The 13,933-nt window shown below is 36.8% G+C and overlaps 1 protein-coding gene across 1 annotated transcript in view; it reads left to right on the top strand.

Moving 5' to 3' along the window:
- LOC118734411 (endochitinase-like) overlaps window positions 1-3,353 on the top strand; it is a 24,072-nt gene extending 20,719 nt beyond the window's left edge. Inside the window, exon 3 of the mRNA XM_036464134.1 lies at window positions 3,273-3,353. Coding sequence (XP_036320027.1) covers window positions 3,273-3,353 — 81 coding nt within the window. The remainder of the gene's footprint in view (window positions 1-3,272) is intronic.
- The last annotated feature ends 10,580 nt before the right edge of the window (window positions 3,354-13,933 follow it).

Below are 13,933 nucleotides of genomic sequence, written 5' to 3'. Positions count from 1 at the left end.
TTTTTGTGTGACTCGCTGACGGCTTTGATGGGCGTGTTTTCTGCAAAATCCTCATGCAATTCGCAGCTTGCAATATTGCGCGCACGTCACACTTGGTGACCATGAAGGGAGTAAGTAAGTAAGGGCGCGCGAGCAGAATTATTAAAACAGCAAAAAGTTTGTTTTATTAAGAATTTATTTCCGACTTAAAATATCGGAATTCCTGGGCGATCCAAAGCTTATGTGTATACTATATGTAGATATATATATGTGTGTGTGTGTGTGAGTTTGTCTCACTTGCGCCTGCCTGCCGTTCGCCACTTTGACTTGAACTCCCTCGGCGCCTACCGCGCTTGGTTGGGTAAATGTCTCTGCGTCAGCGTCGTTCAGTGACTTTGGGCTTGTCCATCTCATTGTCGACATTTGTCCTTTGTCGCTTTCCGGTGATGGTCTCTTTCAGCTACGTATGTATGTAGGTAATACCTTCTACATACATATGTATGTACATAGTAAATGTGTGTTGTTCTTGTGAATCGCTGAGCGTCGTCGTGTCAAGTTCAAAGCATTAAATAACTTGGCACATTGCATGACAGACAGTGCCTGGAGCAGCTAAGGCGAAATGGCCACATCCCCCCAACCACACGCAGTCAACTTTTATCCACTAATCGTACCGCTTCGTTGCGGCTGAAACAAAGCCAACAAAAATCGCACAAAGACGCATAGCCAGCAATCAAGGTAAAGGTAAACAGTGAGCAGTGAACGTAACACTACATACATACATACATATGTTTTGTGGTAATAAAATAGAAGTTCATATGTTGCACATTCATGTGTGCAAACCTTAACTACTAGATTTATAAATACATATTTATATACATACATACATACTAACAAGCTTTCATTATTTATCGTACATACATACATATTTAGAGGTACTTACATATGTACACTTATGCATACAAATACACATTTGTGTTGTTATATTCACTTTGTCAATGACAATGCCCTCCACTGTTTAATATTGTATAATACTTACTAACTACATACACACTAATTCGCATACATATATAGATATATGTACCCAGTACGAAAAGAAACTAGTTTAAATATTGATGTTGAACTAGTTTTTTAACCACCACAACTAATTGAAGATCTGATTTTCTTGCTTGCAACGAACTGTTTACTTTGACATTTGGCGATGTCCTAGGAAGCAGTCAATTATCCGACTCTGCATTTGATTTCAACTACTTTAAAATGCATTTGGCTTAAAGCACTTCGAAGTCAGTATGTTTCTTTTGCAGATGATTTTTGAACCAATTTAAAATAACTTCGCATTAAATGCTGAAATAGTTAATTGCCCAAAGTCAGATGGTGTTTCAACTAATATTGAATTATTTGCAAATATACTTATTTATCAAAAGTGTAAGCATTTGGTTTACCTCAAGGAGGCTGCTAGGTGATTTCGACATCAATTTGAGGTTAGTTGCTACATAAGCAGAAATAAATTACTTTTTTTCTAAGGTAATTGGTTGAGCTATGCCGCACTGGGTATGTTTGCAGTTAGTTATTCGAGTACTTTATATTCGCATACATATGTTTGTGTTTGTGTATAGGTATTCTTATTTGCTCGCCAATTGTATGCGAATGCCCTCCTCACAGGTAAATAGTTAACTTGCAGTCGTACATACATACATAAAGCTGTACTTATGAGTTGAGGCGCAGAAAAATGAGGAAAGTGTAAATATTAATGCAATAAATAATAACAAAAATGGCTGCCGCAATGGCGTATTGTAAGATGATATGCCATGTCACAATTGTTTAGTCACTGCGAACGTTTGTGAGTGCATATGCAGACACATACATATGTATATTTGTATGTGCTATGTATTTGTGTGTATTTAGTTGCTGTCTGCAAAAACGAACTTTGGCTCTTTTCGCGCGTCCCATGTACATATTTTCGGTGGGAGAGATCCTCAAAGAAAGCTGTGCAAGTTAACTTAGAATGTCTAAATAAAGTCCGTAAAGGATATTTTATTCGGAAAATAAAGTTTATCGTTAGCTAGATTCCTAGCCTTTTGTATGCCACTAGCATGACGGGTTAATGAGAATCAAATTAATAACTACGTATCGACGACTGAGTCAATGGATCTACTTATCTCGGCAGCCAGTTCGAAAACGTCCTATCTCAAGAACGCACTATTTCAGAATTCGGTTCAAGAACGCACTATCTCAGCTGCTGATTCAAAAATGGCCTCTCTAAACATATTTTCAAATTCTCAATCAAAGGCTGAGATAGGACGTTTTTCAATAAAATTCTGAAATGGGTTGTTCCTCAACAAAATTTTGAAGTAGGGCGGTCTTGAAAAGTTTTTGAACCGGCTGCCGATGTGGGCCGATCTTCCACTCAGCTTTCGATATAAAAATAGAGAGAGAGATTTTTTTGCGAAATTTGATAGGAATAGCCTTCGTATTTTATTTTCCTTTTGGTCAAAATATCATACATATTTATTTTAAAGTTTCATTGCTGGAATGGGCCAAATTGAAGTTGAAGCTAAGGTTAAGAAATTGTATTACTAGGATTCCCATAACTTGCAACAGTGCTTCGCGCACAAAAGCACGAAATAATTTACGATACTCTTACAGCTCAGGTGTAGTAAGTAGGTCTCTTTTTTTGATTTATTTTTTCAAGAATGCTTCGATTAGCTTAGTTTCGGCAGGCTGGTTTCTCAAGAGAGAGATTAGTAACCAAAATTGCTCTGAAAACCTGAGTGCCTTCTTTGATATTCATCTAATAAGTACGGATTCCATTTCTTCCTTATATTTAGAACAATTGCGAAACCCTACTGCGGTCATTGGCAGTTAAATTCTGCCTCAACAGAGCATTTGAAAGCCTTAACATAATCAAAACTACACTGAGAAAAGAGTTTAGTTACGTCCACTTATTTGGTTAGGGCAAATTATTACTTGACAGCTCTGGATTATTGTCGACCAAATTAGAACCCCATTAATTCATACATAAGTATGCACCAGCAAGTGGTTTGAAGGGCTTCCCTGCATTAATCTAAGATTTGTTTATGTTTACTTAATACCTTAAGACAACAGTTCAATCATCGAAAGTATCAAAAAAGCAGCAGCTTCAAACAAAATCAAACAAACTCTTCTTCTTGATTGGCGCTGTGACCGCTTAAGCGACATCAACATCAAACAAACTCAAAGGCATGCAATGTGAAAAATAACCGTACCATATAACAACAATTTTAATGTGTTCATAAGGCTTCAATTTAACTGGCCAGACTGTGTATAATCGCAATGAATGCAACAACAAAGCAGTAAATGGACACAAACATTACGGCAATAAGCACAAGAATGAGTAAGATTTTAAGCTGCGAATGATGATGCGCGCATGCCACAATGCCCCATCACAGAAACACACGCTCGCCACACACACACTCCCATATGTGCATATGTACTGATACCTGCACCTTTCATCTGCGGGAAGGTGATCACCGCTCCGCGCATTGTAAGCAATAATTCACGCACTTGGTGGCATGTGTGATTAATCGGTGTTTCACATATATAAATCATGGTTTCGAGAATTTTTGGAGCACATCAGCCGCCACGCTTTGCTCTGCAGTGTTCGCTATAATCACATTTTGACTGCAGCAGCCCATACACGTTGACAAAAGCCCAAGCGCCACACCGTAGACCGCATGCGCGTTGCATTCAAATGCGCAATGTTGCAGTAAGTTGTTGGCGGTGGCGGTGGCGGTGGCTATTGGTGGCACTGACAACATCACCACCGCATTAAATCCTATTAACTGTGAATTTATGACCGTGCGAGCGGCGTGTGCAGCAGAGTGAAAACGCCAAGCGCGCGCGGAAAAAAACAAAGCGAATCACAAAGCAGCAAAAATCATAGCGGGACACGAGTGTTGCAAGTTGATTACGGCAGTCGCTGCAGCCACAGCCGCCGCCGCAGCAGCAGTAATAACACTTTTGATTTTTAGGAGCCGGCGGCTCACTAGCTGCCTAATTGCAGTAAATGTTGCAAAAATGATTGCAGTTTTTATGATTAGCTGCGACTATGGCAGTGGCAGCGGCAGCAGCAGCAGCAGCAGCACCAACAGCAACAATAATCTGAATACATATGTATAACAGTTTATTATTTATGTTTACATGTTTACCGTTGTTTTAAGCGCATGTTGCAGCCATTAAAGTTGCACTTGAAAACGTGCAACACGGCGCAGCATACATTTCCATAAGTGGATTTATGCGTTAAATTAATTGCCCGCCGGCTAATGCCATGTCCGCCGCGCTACAGCCTGGCATCCACGCTGGCCTTTGCCTAGCCACGGAGGCAGAAATTTATTCATTTTCCGGCTAGTATTTGTTTTGAGCCATTTTATTTTTTTTTTGTTGTCCATAATACATACATTAACAACATTTCATGCTGTACTGAGCAGGTTAATTAAAGCAGCTTAAAATGTCCATACAGCTACAAAAACAGGCAAACATTCATACATACATATGTACGTATGTATGTACATTCAAAGGTCGTACATTAGGGAGAGTTGATCTTTTAACTAAGTGATCCAAGTATTGAAAAAATGTGTCTCGGTTTGATTTCAAATTCCAAAGAATGGAAAGATCGTCAAATAATAAATGCAAATGCGAGATCGATTTTAAAAGATACTAACAAAATTATTTAAACAAATTATAAAGCGAAACGTTGAAACGAGAAAACTGAACGGATTTTTCATGCAAGTCTTTGTCCGTTTAACAAAAAAAAAAACCTCTAACATTTTCGCTGTTGTTGTACGTTATGCTTGATTTCAAACACTTTTTCAAATCAGCAACAATTTTGTGGTCTACTACACTTTGTCCCATTGAAAATTGACTCGCCCTTAAGTTAATGTTCATAACTGACGAATGCGCGTTAAATAAATATTAAATAAAATTTTATTTGCTTTTGGCGCGCAGTGCATTTATCCAATTGTTGCTAATTTCTGTGCCATTTCACTTAAAATACACGCAGCGAATTTAAATTGGTTTTACGACGCTATTAAGTTTTTTAGTTGGCTTAAAATGTATTTAGATTTATACATACAAACATACATACATACATACATACTATAAACATGTTTAATAAAATAATTAATAATTACACTCACATGCTTACATATTTGCATGCGATTATTTAATAATTTGATGTAATTGATTTACAGTTATGTGACTTTATGTCCGCTGTATTTGTTGATTAAAAGAGAAGGGTAAAATTTGCTCGTTTTAAGTTAGTGAAAATCCAACTCGACATGGCAAACGAATCATTGCAATGGCTCAATGGTTACATGTACATATTTAAAGAATGCATTTTATTTTATTTTAGTTATTTCATGTATCTATATATGTAATGAAATGATGTTTCAAAATTCCTGCACTTTTTCATGCTGTTGAAGTTGTCATGACGAGGGATTATATATTTCTGCCAATGACCGTGATTTCCAAAATAATGGAGGCTTCGGAGTCCGCAGATCAAGCAACGTTTTACTCTTGAGAACTTCAGCGAGGCCCAGCATGCCTTCCGCAAAGGTAGTTGGGTTGAAACAGCCCTGCCCGGGGTGGTTGGGAGTAAAGAGCAAGCAATGAACTACAAAGAATATGCGCTGGCGGCCTTTTTGACCTTTTAGGACTAGACCTACTGATCACTCTTGCATCGACAATATGTCGAGCACCAGATAATAGCTCCTTGTCCCCCCTGTTGTGGAACCTCGTGCTAAACGAATTCCTGCTCCGTACATCGAAAGCTGCTAAGGTCGTTGCTTATGCGGATGACTTAGTCATTCTGGTCGTTGGGTAATTCCTTATCATTGTCAGCGAGATTCTCCAATCTGCAATTATCGATCTGGCAGGATGGGCATAAAGAAACGGTCTAGGGCTTAATCCCACTAAAACCGAACTTGTTCTTTTCACCAAGCGATATAAGTAAAATAGAAAAACTTCGAAGTCTGTCCCTCAATGGAGCAAATCTTGAATTGTCAAAAGAAACAAAGTTTTTGGGGGTTATTCTCGACTCTAAGCTTTCTTGGAAAAGGAAGACTGAAGGGCGGAGAAAAGACGCGCTCAATGCGCTCTACTCCTGCAAAGCTATAATTGGAAAAACTGACAAAAATCGGAACATTTCTAAAGTATCGAAGCCGAAGAGTTTTATCTAAAACAAAACAAAGAGAGAAAAACTTTGAAAAACGATGGAAAAAATGTGTGCACAATATATACATATACAGCTTTTATTTTTCATATCCCTTTTTTAAGAAAACTATTATTATCTTTTATAATTTCACTAAATTCAAGTTAGTATCGTTTGATTAAAAGAAAATAACAAACTTAACAAATAAATTAATACCCTTAAACAAAGAAGAATGATAGCTGCAATATACCGAGAGTGCCAGGTTGAAACAATGAAACCAAAGATCTTAGAAAATAATGGTTTTTGGGCCAGAGTACAGGGAGACTCCCATTAAAAAATATTCAGCGGAACAACTTTCTCAAAATCGGTACTGACCCGCCAAAATCTGTGCGAATGGTCACCGTAGCCATAGTATATCGCTATTAGGCCTTGAGCGTGTATTTTATTAAACGTACATACATACAAATGTGCAATTTTGCATATAGTGTAGCCGTTTCGAGTGACACTGAAGGCAACTTCCAAGGCCTTCCCTGCCACAAAAACGTTTGCGTGAAATACTTATACTGCCGTTTAAATGGCTAATTCTTTGCATTTTATTAAATTTAACAAGGAAGTATTCGCTAATTTGCAATCACCAGGGACTGTGTTCACTCTCCTAAATTTTACTAGCTGACATTGTGTGAGTTGAGTCACTGGAACGCAAATGCATTACCGAAAGATTTGTGAAAAGGGAAAAATATTTGAAAAATTTCATTAACGACGAATCAAATCGTTAAATAGTTTCCTAACGCTTTGAAGGTTGATTGGATGCCAGTAAAACTTGCAGATCATTGCGTGAAAATACCCGTACACAAAACGGCATAAATCACATAATCAAAAGGCGCACGCATGCATATGCATAGAGGCACTCACACAACTTGGCGGCGCAGCAGCAGCTTTGCTTGCGCTTGCCATTAGATTCGTTACACATATCAAAGCCGTGAAGCATCAGCATTCGACACGCCCGTCGCAAGTTTGTTTGTTGGCTGCAATACTTAATTTTTTGTTGTTTGGTGTTGCTGCGTTATGTTGGATGCGTTGTGCGTGGACACGCATGTGACAGCAGTTGCGCAACACCAAAGTCAAAATCAAGAAAAGCCTAAAGGACGACTAAAGGGGAACGCCGAGTGTCAGGCGACCGCCGACAAGGAACGTTTGCTGCGCTTGCACTGCACCGCGCCACGCCGAGCTACCCGAAAAATGGATGCGACCAAAATAATTCTAATTACGCATGTCCGTAGCGGCGCAGCCGGTTAAGCTGGCGGCCTACAGCGAATTATGTATTAAACTTCTCCGCTCAATTGAGGTGGTGCAGCGAAGATATGAAGAGGGTGCGCGGCGAGAAAAGTCTGTGGCGCAACGAATTGGCATTGGTCACACCGAGTATTAGACGAATTTTGATGGCATTAATTTGACGTCAATGCAGCAAAGCGGACGGACGCAGTTGAGCAGGCAGCGCTTAGTTTGTGAGCTGTGGGGAGGAAGAAGAACAAAACTATCTATGTATAGAAGGTGCTGTTGGTGATTAAATCACGCGTGTGCAGCTACAGTTGAATTGTGCGTCGTTGCAGTCAATTTGAATTCTTTACGCTGCACATGCGAAATTTTCACAGATTAACTCTCTGCCCGCCCCTCGCCCCTTTTCAGCATAAATTCACACATTTATGAATAAAGTTATGTGTTTGTTTGTGTGCTTGTGTTATATGCGGCTTAATAGGCCATGATGAAGTTAATAAGCTGCTGTGACTGTGTGCAAGAATTAGATGTTGCACGTAGAGCGAACGTGGCTAATGTGTATTTGATATATGTATGTCTGAATTTGAACAAAATTAACGGGTGGTTACGGATGCATGTATTCTTCTTATCCTTACGGAGTAATACCCAGAAGCAATTTTGTCAAGGCCTTCCCTTGATAAGGTATTACAGAACAGCTCCAAAGCAAGTGCAAGGCACAACTAAACATCACTACGAAGAGAGTGCTTCCAGTGCTCCTTCTTGAGAAGTTAGTATGCGACGTGGTAAGTAAATAAACTGACGAGTTTAAAAATTTGAAAACACATTTACATGTTGTGGCTGCAGTTGAGTGTGCAGAGAGGTTCGCTATTATTTGTTAGCTTTTAGGAAGGCCGGGTTCGAATCTTGTCGAAACTTATGATTTCTTAATTTTTGTTATTGGTTTTCTTAATTGCGAAAAAGCATCTGTGCGGTGCTACGCATAAAAATAAGCTCTTCTATGAGTTGTTCTCCCGAAATCGGAAACCTGAAGGCCTTGCAACTGGGCCCGTTTCATATAAAAAATAATTACGGAAATCATGCAGATGGTAAGCCTCTCTACATTCCAGATAAAGCCTTCTGTAATTGCTTTCTACTCCTTCTTCTTTTTGCTGGGTATATTATTGATTTTTTCCAAATGAATATATGGAAAAAAATATTTTAGGAAATACATGTATGTAGTTCTAAAAGAGACTAAGTCTAATACCCAATTTTTAAAATACCACGGACATTATTAAATCAGCCGTATTATTTGTCGCAGATAACAGTGTCGCCCAGAAACATCTTTTAATCTGTGCGTGTCCATATCAATTCGAAGCGTTCTTCCATTAGGTTATGGTAATCTCCGAAGAAGCCAGAATGGCATTGAGTTTCTATCTGCTTGAAGCCTCAGATCGTCGCATTTAAGTATAAATTGGATTATATAGTAATTACTAGGCAGGCGTACAATATAGTGGATAGAGAATTCCGGATTTAATTTGATGTAGATGATCCGTGCTCATATAATGTGGCCAGAGAGATAATGAAAATATTTTAATCCTTATGCATATACTTCAGTCGAACTTAACCCATCAGGTATTCTTCCACCAATGATATCACGGTGCTCAACAGACATACATATGTCTCACACGATAGCTCAGCAAACCCTGACAGAAAATGGTGACTTGCTTAACTTAAAAGTCTTTCTGGGCTAACAAATAAGGGGTTTTTGAATTTGCAAGTGTCGATGTGGCGATCACATTTTTTGGCTTCGTCTTTCTTACTAAAAGGCATATTCAGTCACTGATACACCATGGCGAGTTTTTTTACATTTTGGGAAAAGTTCCTATGTCATGAAAGACTATTTAAATTCTTGTGAGCATAGATATGATTCCATCAGGATGGCACTACCTTGCACTCAGTGAACGCCACGAAAGAAATTCTATTTGGATGATTTAGGAGTAGTGGGAATTGACTGCGCAAGACTTTTTCCTTAAAAATATTTTTTGGAATAAGCACTTGTTTATGCTTTATTGAGACGAAAACGCGCAGCAAAGAAAAAAATAATCGTAAGATGCCAGATGTTTTTTTTGTTATTTAAATTTAATTTTAAAGACGTGTGCATTAATCTTAGTTATATAGCACGGAACCCTGCGCGATGGGCGGTTCGAAACTTAAAAATTTAGTTTCGAGGTGCAATCCAAATGTATGCTTGCCTCAGGAATGAGCGTTTTCCTGCCCATAGACGATAAGTAAGATATTTAAGCAACCAGGACACTGAGTCCTTATCTGAAGAATGCTTTTACAGCTAATAATTCTCAGCAAAGATCCGGCTTTAAGTCTGTTATAAAAGTTGTCATAAATAACAGTTTGAAATCGATGTGTATGTAATTTTGAATTTAGTTTTAAAACTAATCTAAATTAAGAGCAGTTCATCGGCAAACAGATACGATTACTAGGGGCAGCACTACAGCACTATTGCACGTAAATTGTGTACAAAAACAATTGAAGCATACTTGTATTTATTCTGGGGTCTAAGACTAGTGTATATATACATATATGTAGATTAGGGTGGTCCAAAATAAGTAATGTCGGAATTTTAATGCTGTCACACCCTAACATCCCTGCAAACGAAAGTTCCCGAAATCTTAACGAAATCTTTAGGAGTATCTGATTTCTGTAAGGATTTTTTTCCGAATCTTCAAAGAAAATTATATGAAGTGGTTGACACGAACTCGTAAAGAAATTTCTGTACGAAAAATAAAGAAAATTCTGAAAAAGGTCTGCAAGAAATTCTTCACGTAGCAGCATTATTTTCATTACTTCACCGATTTTCTTCCGAAATGTCGTAAAAGAATGGAAGTGAGCGTAATTTATTTCATTTTAGATAATTCGGAAAAAAATCGGATGGGATCTTTCCGAATTCGTTAAAATTTCTTTACGATTCAGAATACTCTGAAAAAATGGTTTGCAGGGATTGTTCTATATCGAAACATTTTATTATTATTTTGAAATCAAAAAATATTTAGTGGTCGCTCAAAGCCCTCAAAGTTTTCCTAATATTTTATAAGGGAAATAAACAACCTTCCGTAGAAATGGTATGAAATTCCTGAAAATCAATATTTTTCGATAGGAAGACCCTGGTTCTCTTCAGGGGACTTCCACTAACAGAATCCATTTGTTTATTTAACCATTTTTTAATACTAAAACTTTTTTATTTATTTATTTTTAGCATTTTCTGGCATTTTCTAGGGGTTTTAGCGGACCTATAAAATATAGTTACTACGTAAAAATGGTTAAGTAAATTATTGGGTATTATTACTGGGACTCTTCTGCAGAGAAACAGAGTTTTCTGGTCTAAAAATATTGATTTTCAAGAATTCTATACCATTTCTACGAAAAATGTTTTTTCTTTTCTCTAAATATTTTTTGATTTCAAAATAAAAAATTGGGGTATATTTTTTCAGTATAGAACAATCCTAGGGGGTGAGAGCATACAAATTCCGACTCTACTTTTTCACGCGCATTTTTGGACCATCTTAATGTTGATAGATACTATGTACATATTTACGCACGAATGCATGTAAACATATTCATTACTGTTGTTTATACGTACATATGTACATAAATTTGTACATATATTTATTCTATTCATGGAACATTTAATTATTTGCGCAAATCTCGCTTACAAACATAGCACCACTGAATATCAACAAAGACCGTTTAAACAAAAGCGAGCGAAATATATCTAGCAAACAAACATAAAAAATCGGACAGCAACACAAATAGAGAAACATCAATAGTAAAACACAAAATGCTGAAAAAAAAAGATACGAAAAAACAGAAACAATAAAAATTGACATTCTAGGAATTCAGTTCAAGCAGGCGTCTGCAGAGCAACGAAACCAGTTTTGGCCCAATTGTGCGTGTTGTATCTTCTTATAATGGCCTGAGTGGAACAGGTATGTAGTTCGGTGGATGGAGTAGACATTGCATCGATTTCGACTTTTTGTCAACGTTTTCAGTTTTGTTTCTAGACTCAAAATTTTTTATTTATTTTTTTCAGTTTTTGAGGTTGCCACCAACAAATGCGGCAGGTAGCTGTGAACGCACAGAAGTCTACAGGCAATAGAACAGCGAAGAAGGAGCATATGGAGGAGAGGTCAAATTGCAGACGTGATGAATTTTCAGTAAAAAAAATAAATGTTTGCATAAAAGTGTAATTTGAAGAAACTAGGCGAATAAATGACAGAAAATACGAGGAGGGATCGTAGATAACAAATGAGGATACATTTTTTGTATGAATTTCACATGAATTGAGAATTTGCAACTAAAATTGACGACGTACGTACATACATACATATGTAGTAGGTATGTTGAGCGGTGGCAGAATTGATCGGCATATTTACTTTTGTAACTAGTGCGTTAAATATTCAGCCCTATCGCTGATTCCGTGTGAATAAACTGTTCCCATAATTTAACATGCAAAACAAAAACCAATTTGGGGAAAATTATTTTGGATTTTCTTTATAATTTTTGGGAATATTTGTTTACGTGAAATTCGCTATAGGGTAGATTATAATTATCGGCATACGCATAATTGTAGCATAACTTTACGCGGCGTTGTTATAGGCACTCCATCCACACGCACACTTGCTCACTCGTTCATCGAAAATGACCTTCAATAACTGCCATCAACAGGAAATGCGTGCAATGCGCGCTTGAAAATTTTTAAAAACAAAAACGACCCACCACTTCTGGTAAAACACATGCATGCGTGCATATGTATGTGTGTATCAATAAAATACATTAGCTACAACAACGTGTTTGCATCGACGTCCAACATGTTGCATGCTACGTCGAGCAAACTTTTATTGGTTTACTTGCTGTTCATATCTACAAGATACATTTTGTACCAGCGTTCCATCAAATGTTTGTCGCACTTTTTCGCACTTCATACTTCCCCTCAACATTTTTCGAAAGCATTCAATGTTTGCAGCGAACATGTTGCAGATGCGACATATTGAAATATTTTTAGTTTGCTAGGATAAATTTAACTTTTAGCGGTGCATTAATTTAAAAACTTTGTCAGAAACAAAAAATGAAGGCACAATTGCTCTTGGCCTTTGAATACACATTGGGCATAAAATATTTATAATCAACTGCTTAGGTTAAGTTACTATTGTATTAAATTAAGCGTTAAAGCGTCAATTCCAAAACTAAGTATTTCTGCGTTGATTTATTGTACAATCTAAAACCGTAAAAAAATATGTCCATATATAGTTTCAAAAAACAACAATGCAAAAGCATTTAATATCTGTAAAAGAGTTTTACTTGCATCACTTTGTATGTAAAAGGATGCTGTAAATTCTTACATGGCCGCATAAAAAACTCAAATGAATCTACTCACAGATTGGCTACATACCAAAGTGGGATGAAAGCTAAAGTTGCTGGAAAAGCACATGGCGAAGCTTTCACTTACAGAACTGTTAAATATTTTTTATATATAAAAAACTTGTCTCCTAAAAGTGGCAACTTTTACACAGACTCCTCCTTCTGCTGTATAGCGCCTAGCGTATTTTCTAAACTCCTTGCTTTCTAAAAGCATCGCAACAGACTCCGGTTGGAAAAACCTTAAGCCTTTTAAGCGTAGCCATCATAAGTGTGCAATACAATTTCTTGGTCAAAAAATATTTAGGTTTAATTAAGGTTTTTATTTAATTTTTACGAACAACGCGTTAAGGTCTTCCTTTTGTCATTTCTCTAAGGAATATTATTTTTTAATAGGCATTCTAAGCATTAGTATCAATTCAAAAAGGATTTTGCTCTAGAATAATTTTTTTTTTAATTTTTAAGTCAATGCAAGGCGCCCAAAAATAAATATGTAAATGGATTCTGGAAGATTTAAGTTTTATTTTAATCCTGGAAAATTATACCTTTTTTTACATACGAACTTTAGTTATATGTACTTCGTCAAATAAGGCATATATTTTTTTTTTTTAATTTAGCGGCAAAACATTTACCTAAATAAATAAAGGAAAAAATGTTAAAGGAATTTCTCTTATTCTAAAAGAGGAAAAAACTATACATAAAATCGTTTTTTATCAATTTTATTGTAGCTTACTAATATTTTTATTTTAATATTTTTATTGAGCTTTGCACCACGATTTCGTTTATTAGGGAAAAATTTAAAAAGCAAAAAAAGTCGAAGCGGTAGAAGTTATAGCAGCTATTTCGGAGATCACCACATCTCCTCATCAGACTTTCTTCTTTCTAGACTTCTGACTTTGCACATCGATGACGCGGGCTCGATCCCTGCTGAAGTCTAGAAAAGAAGCTCAATAAAAATATTAATGTACATAAAACCGTTATAATTTTTTTTTTGCCATAAAACTGGATATGACTTCGCCTCGTCCATACGACGAATTACATATTACCGTCTAGCGTTAAAATCATTTTTTTTAATCAAATTTTAAATTA

This window comes from Rhagoletis pomonella, unplaced genomic scaffold (genome assembly GCF_013731165.1).
Source record: "Rhagoletis pomonella isolate Grant_MI unplaced genomic scaffold, Rhpom_1.0 Rhpom_scaffold_00002, whole genome shotgun sequence".
Lineage (NCBI taxonomy): Eukaryota > Metazoa > Arthropoda > Insecta > Diptera > Tephritidae > Rhagoletis > Rhagoletis pomonella.
The sequence above is the reverse complement of the archived record's forward strand: the minus strand, read 5'-3'. Positions and strand labels throughout refer to the sequence as shown.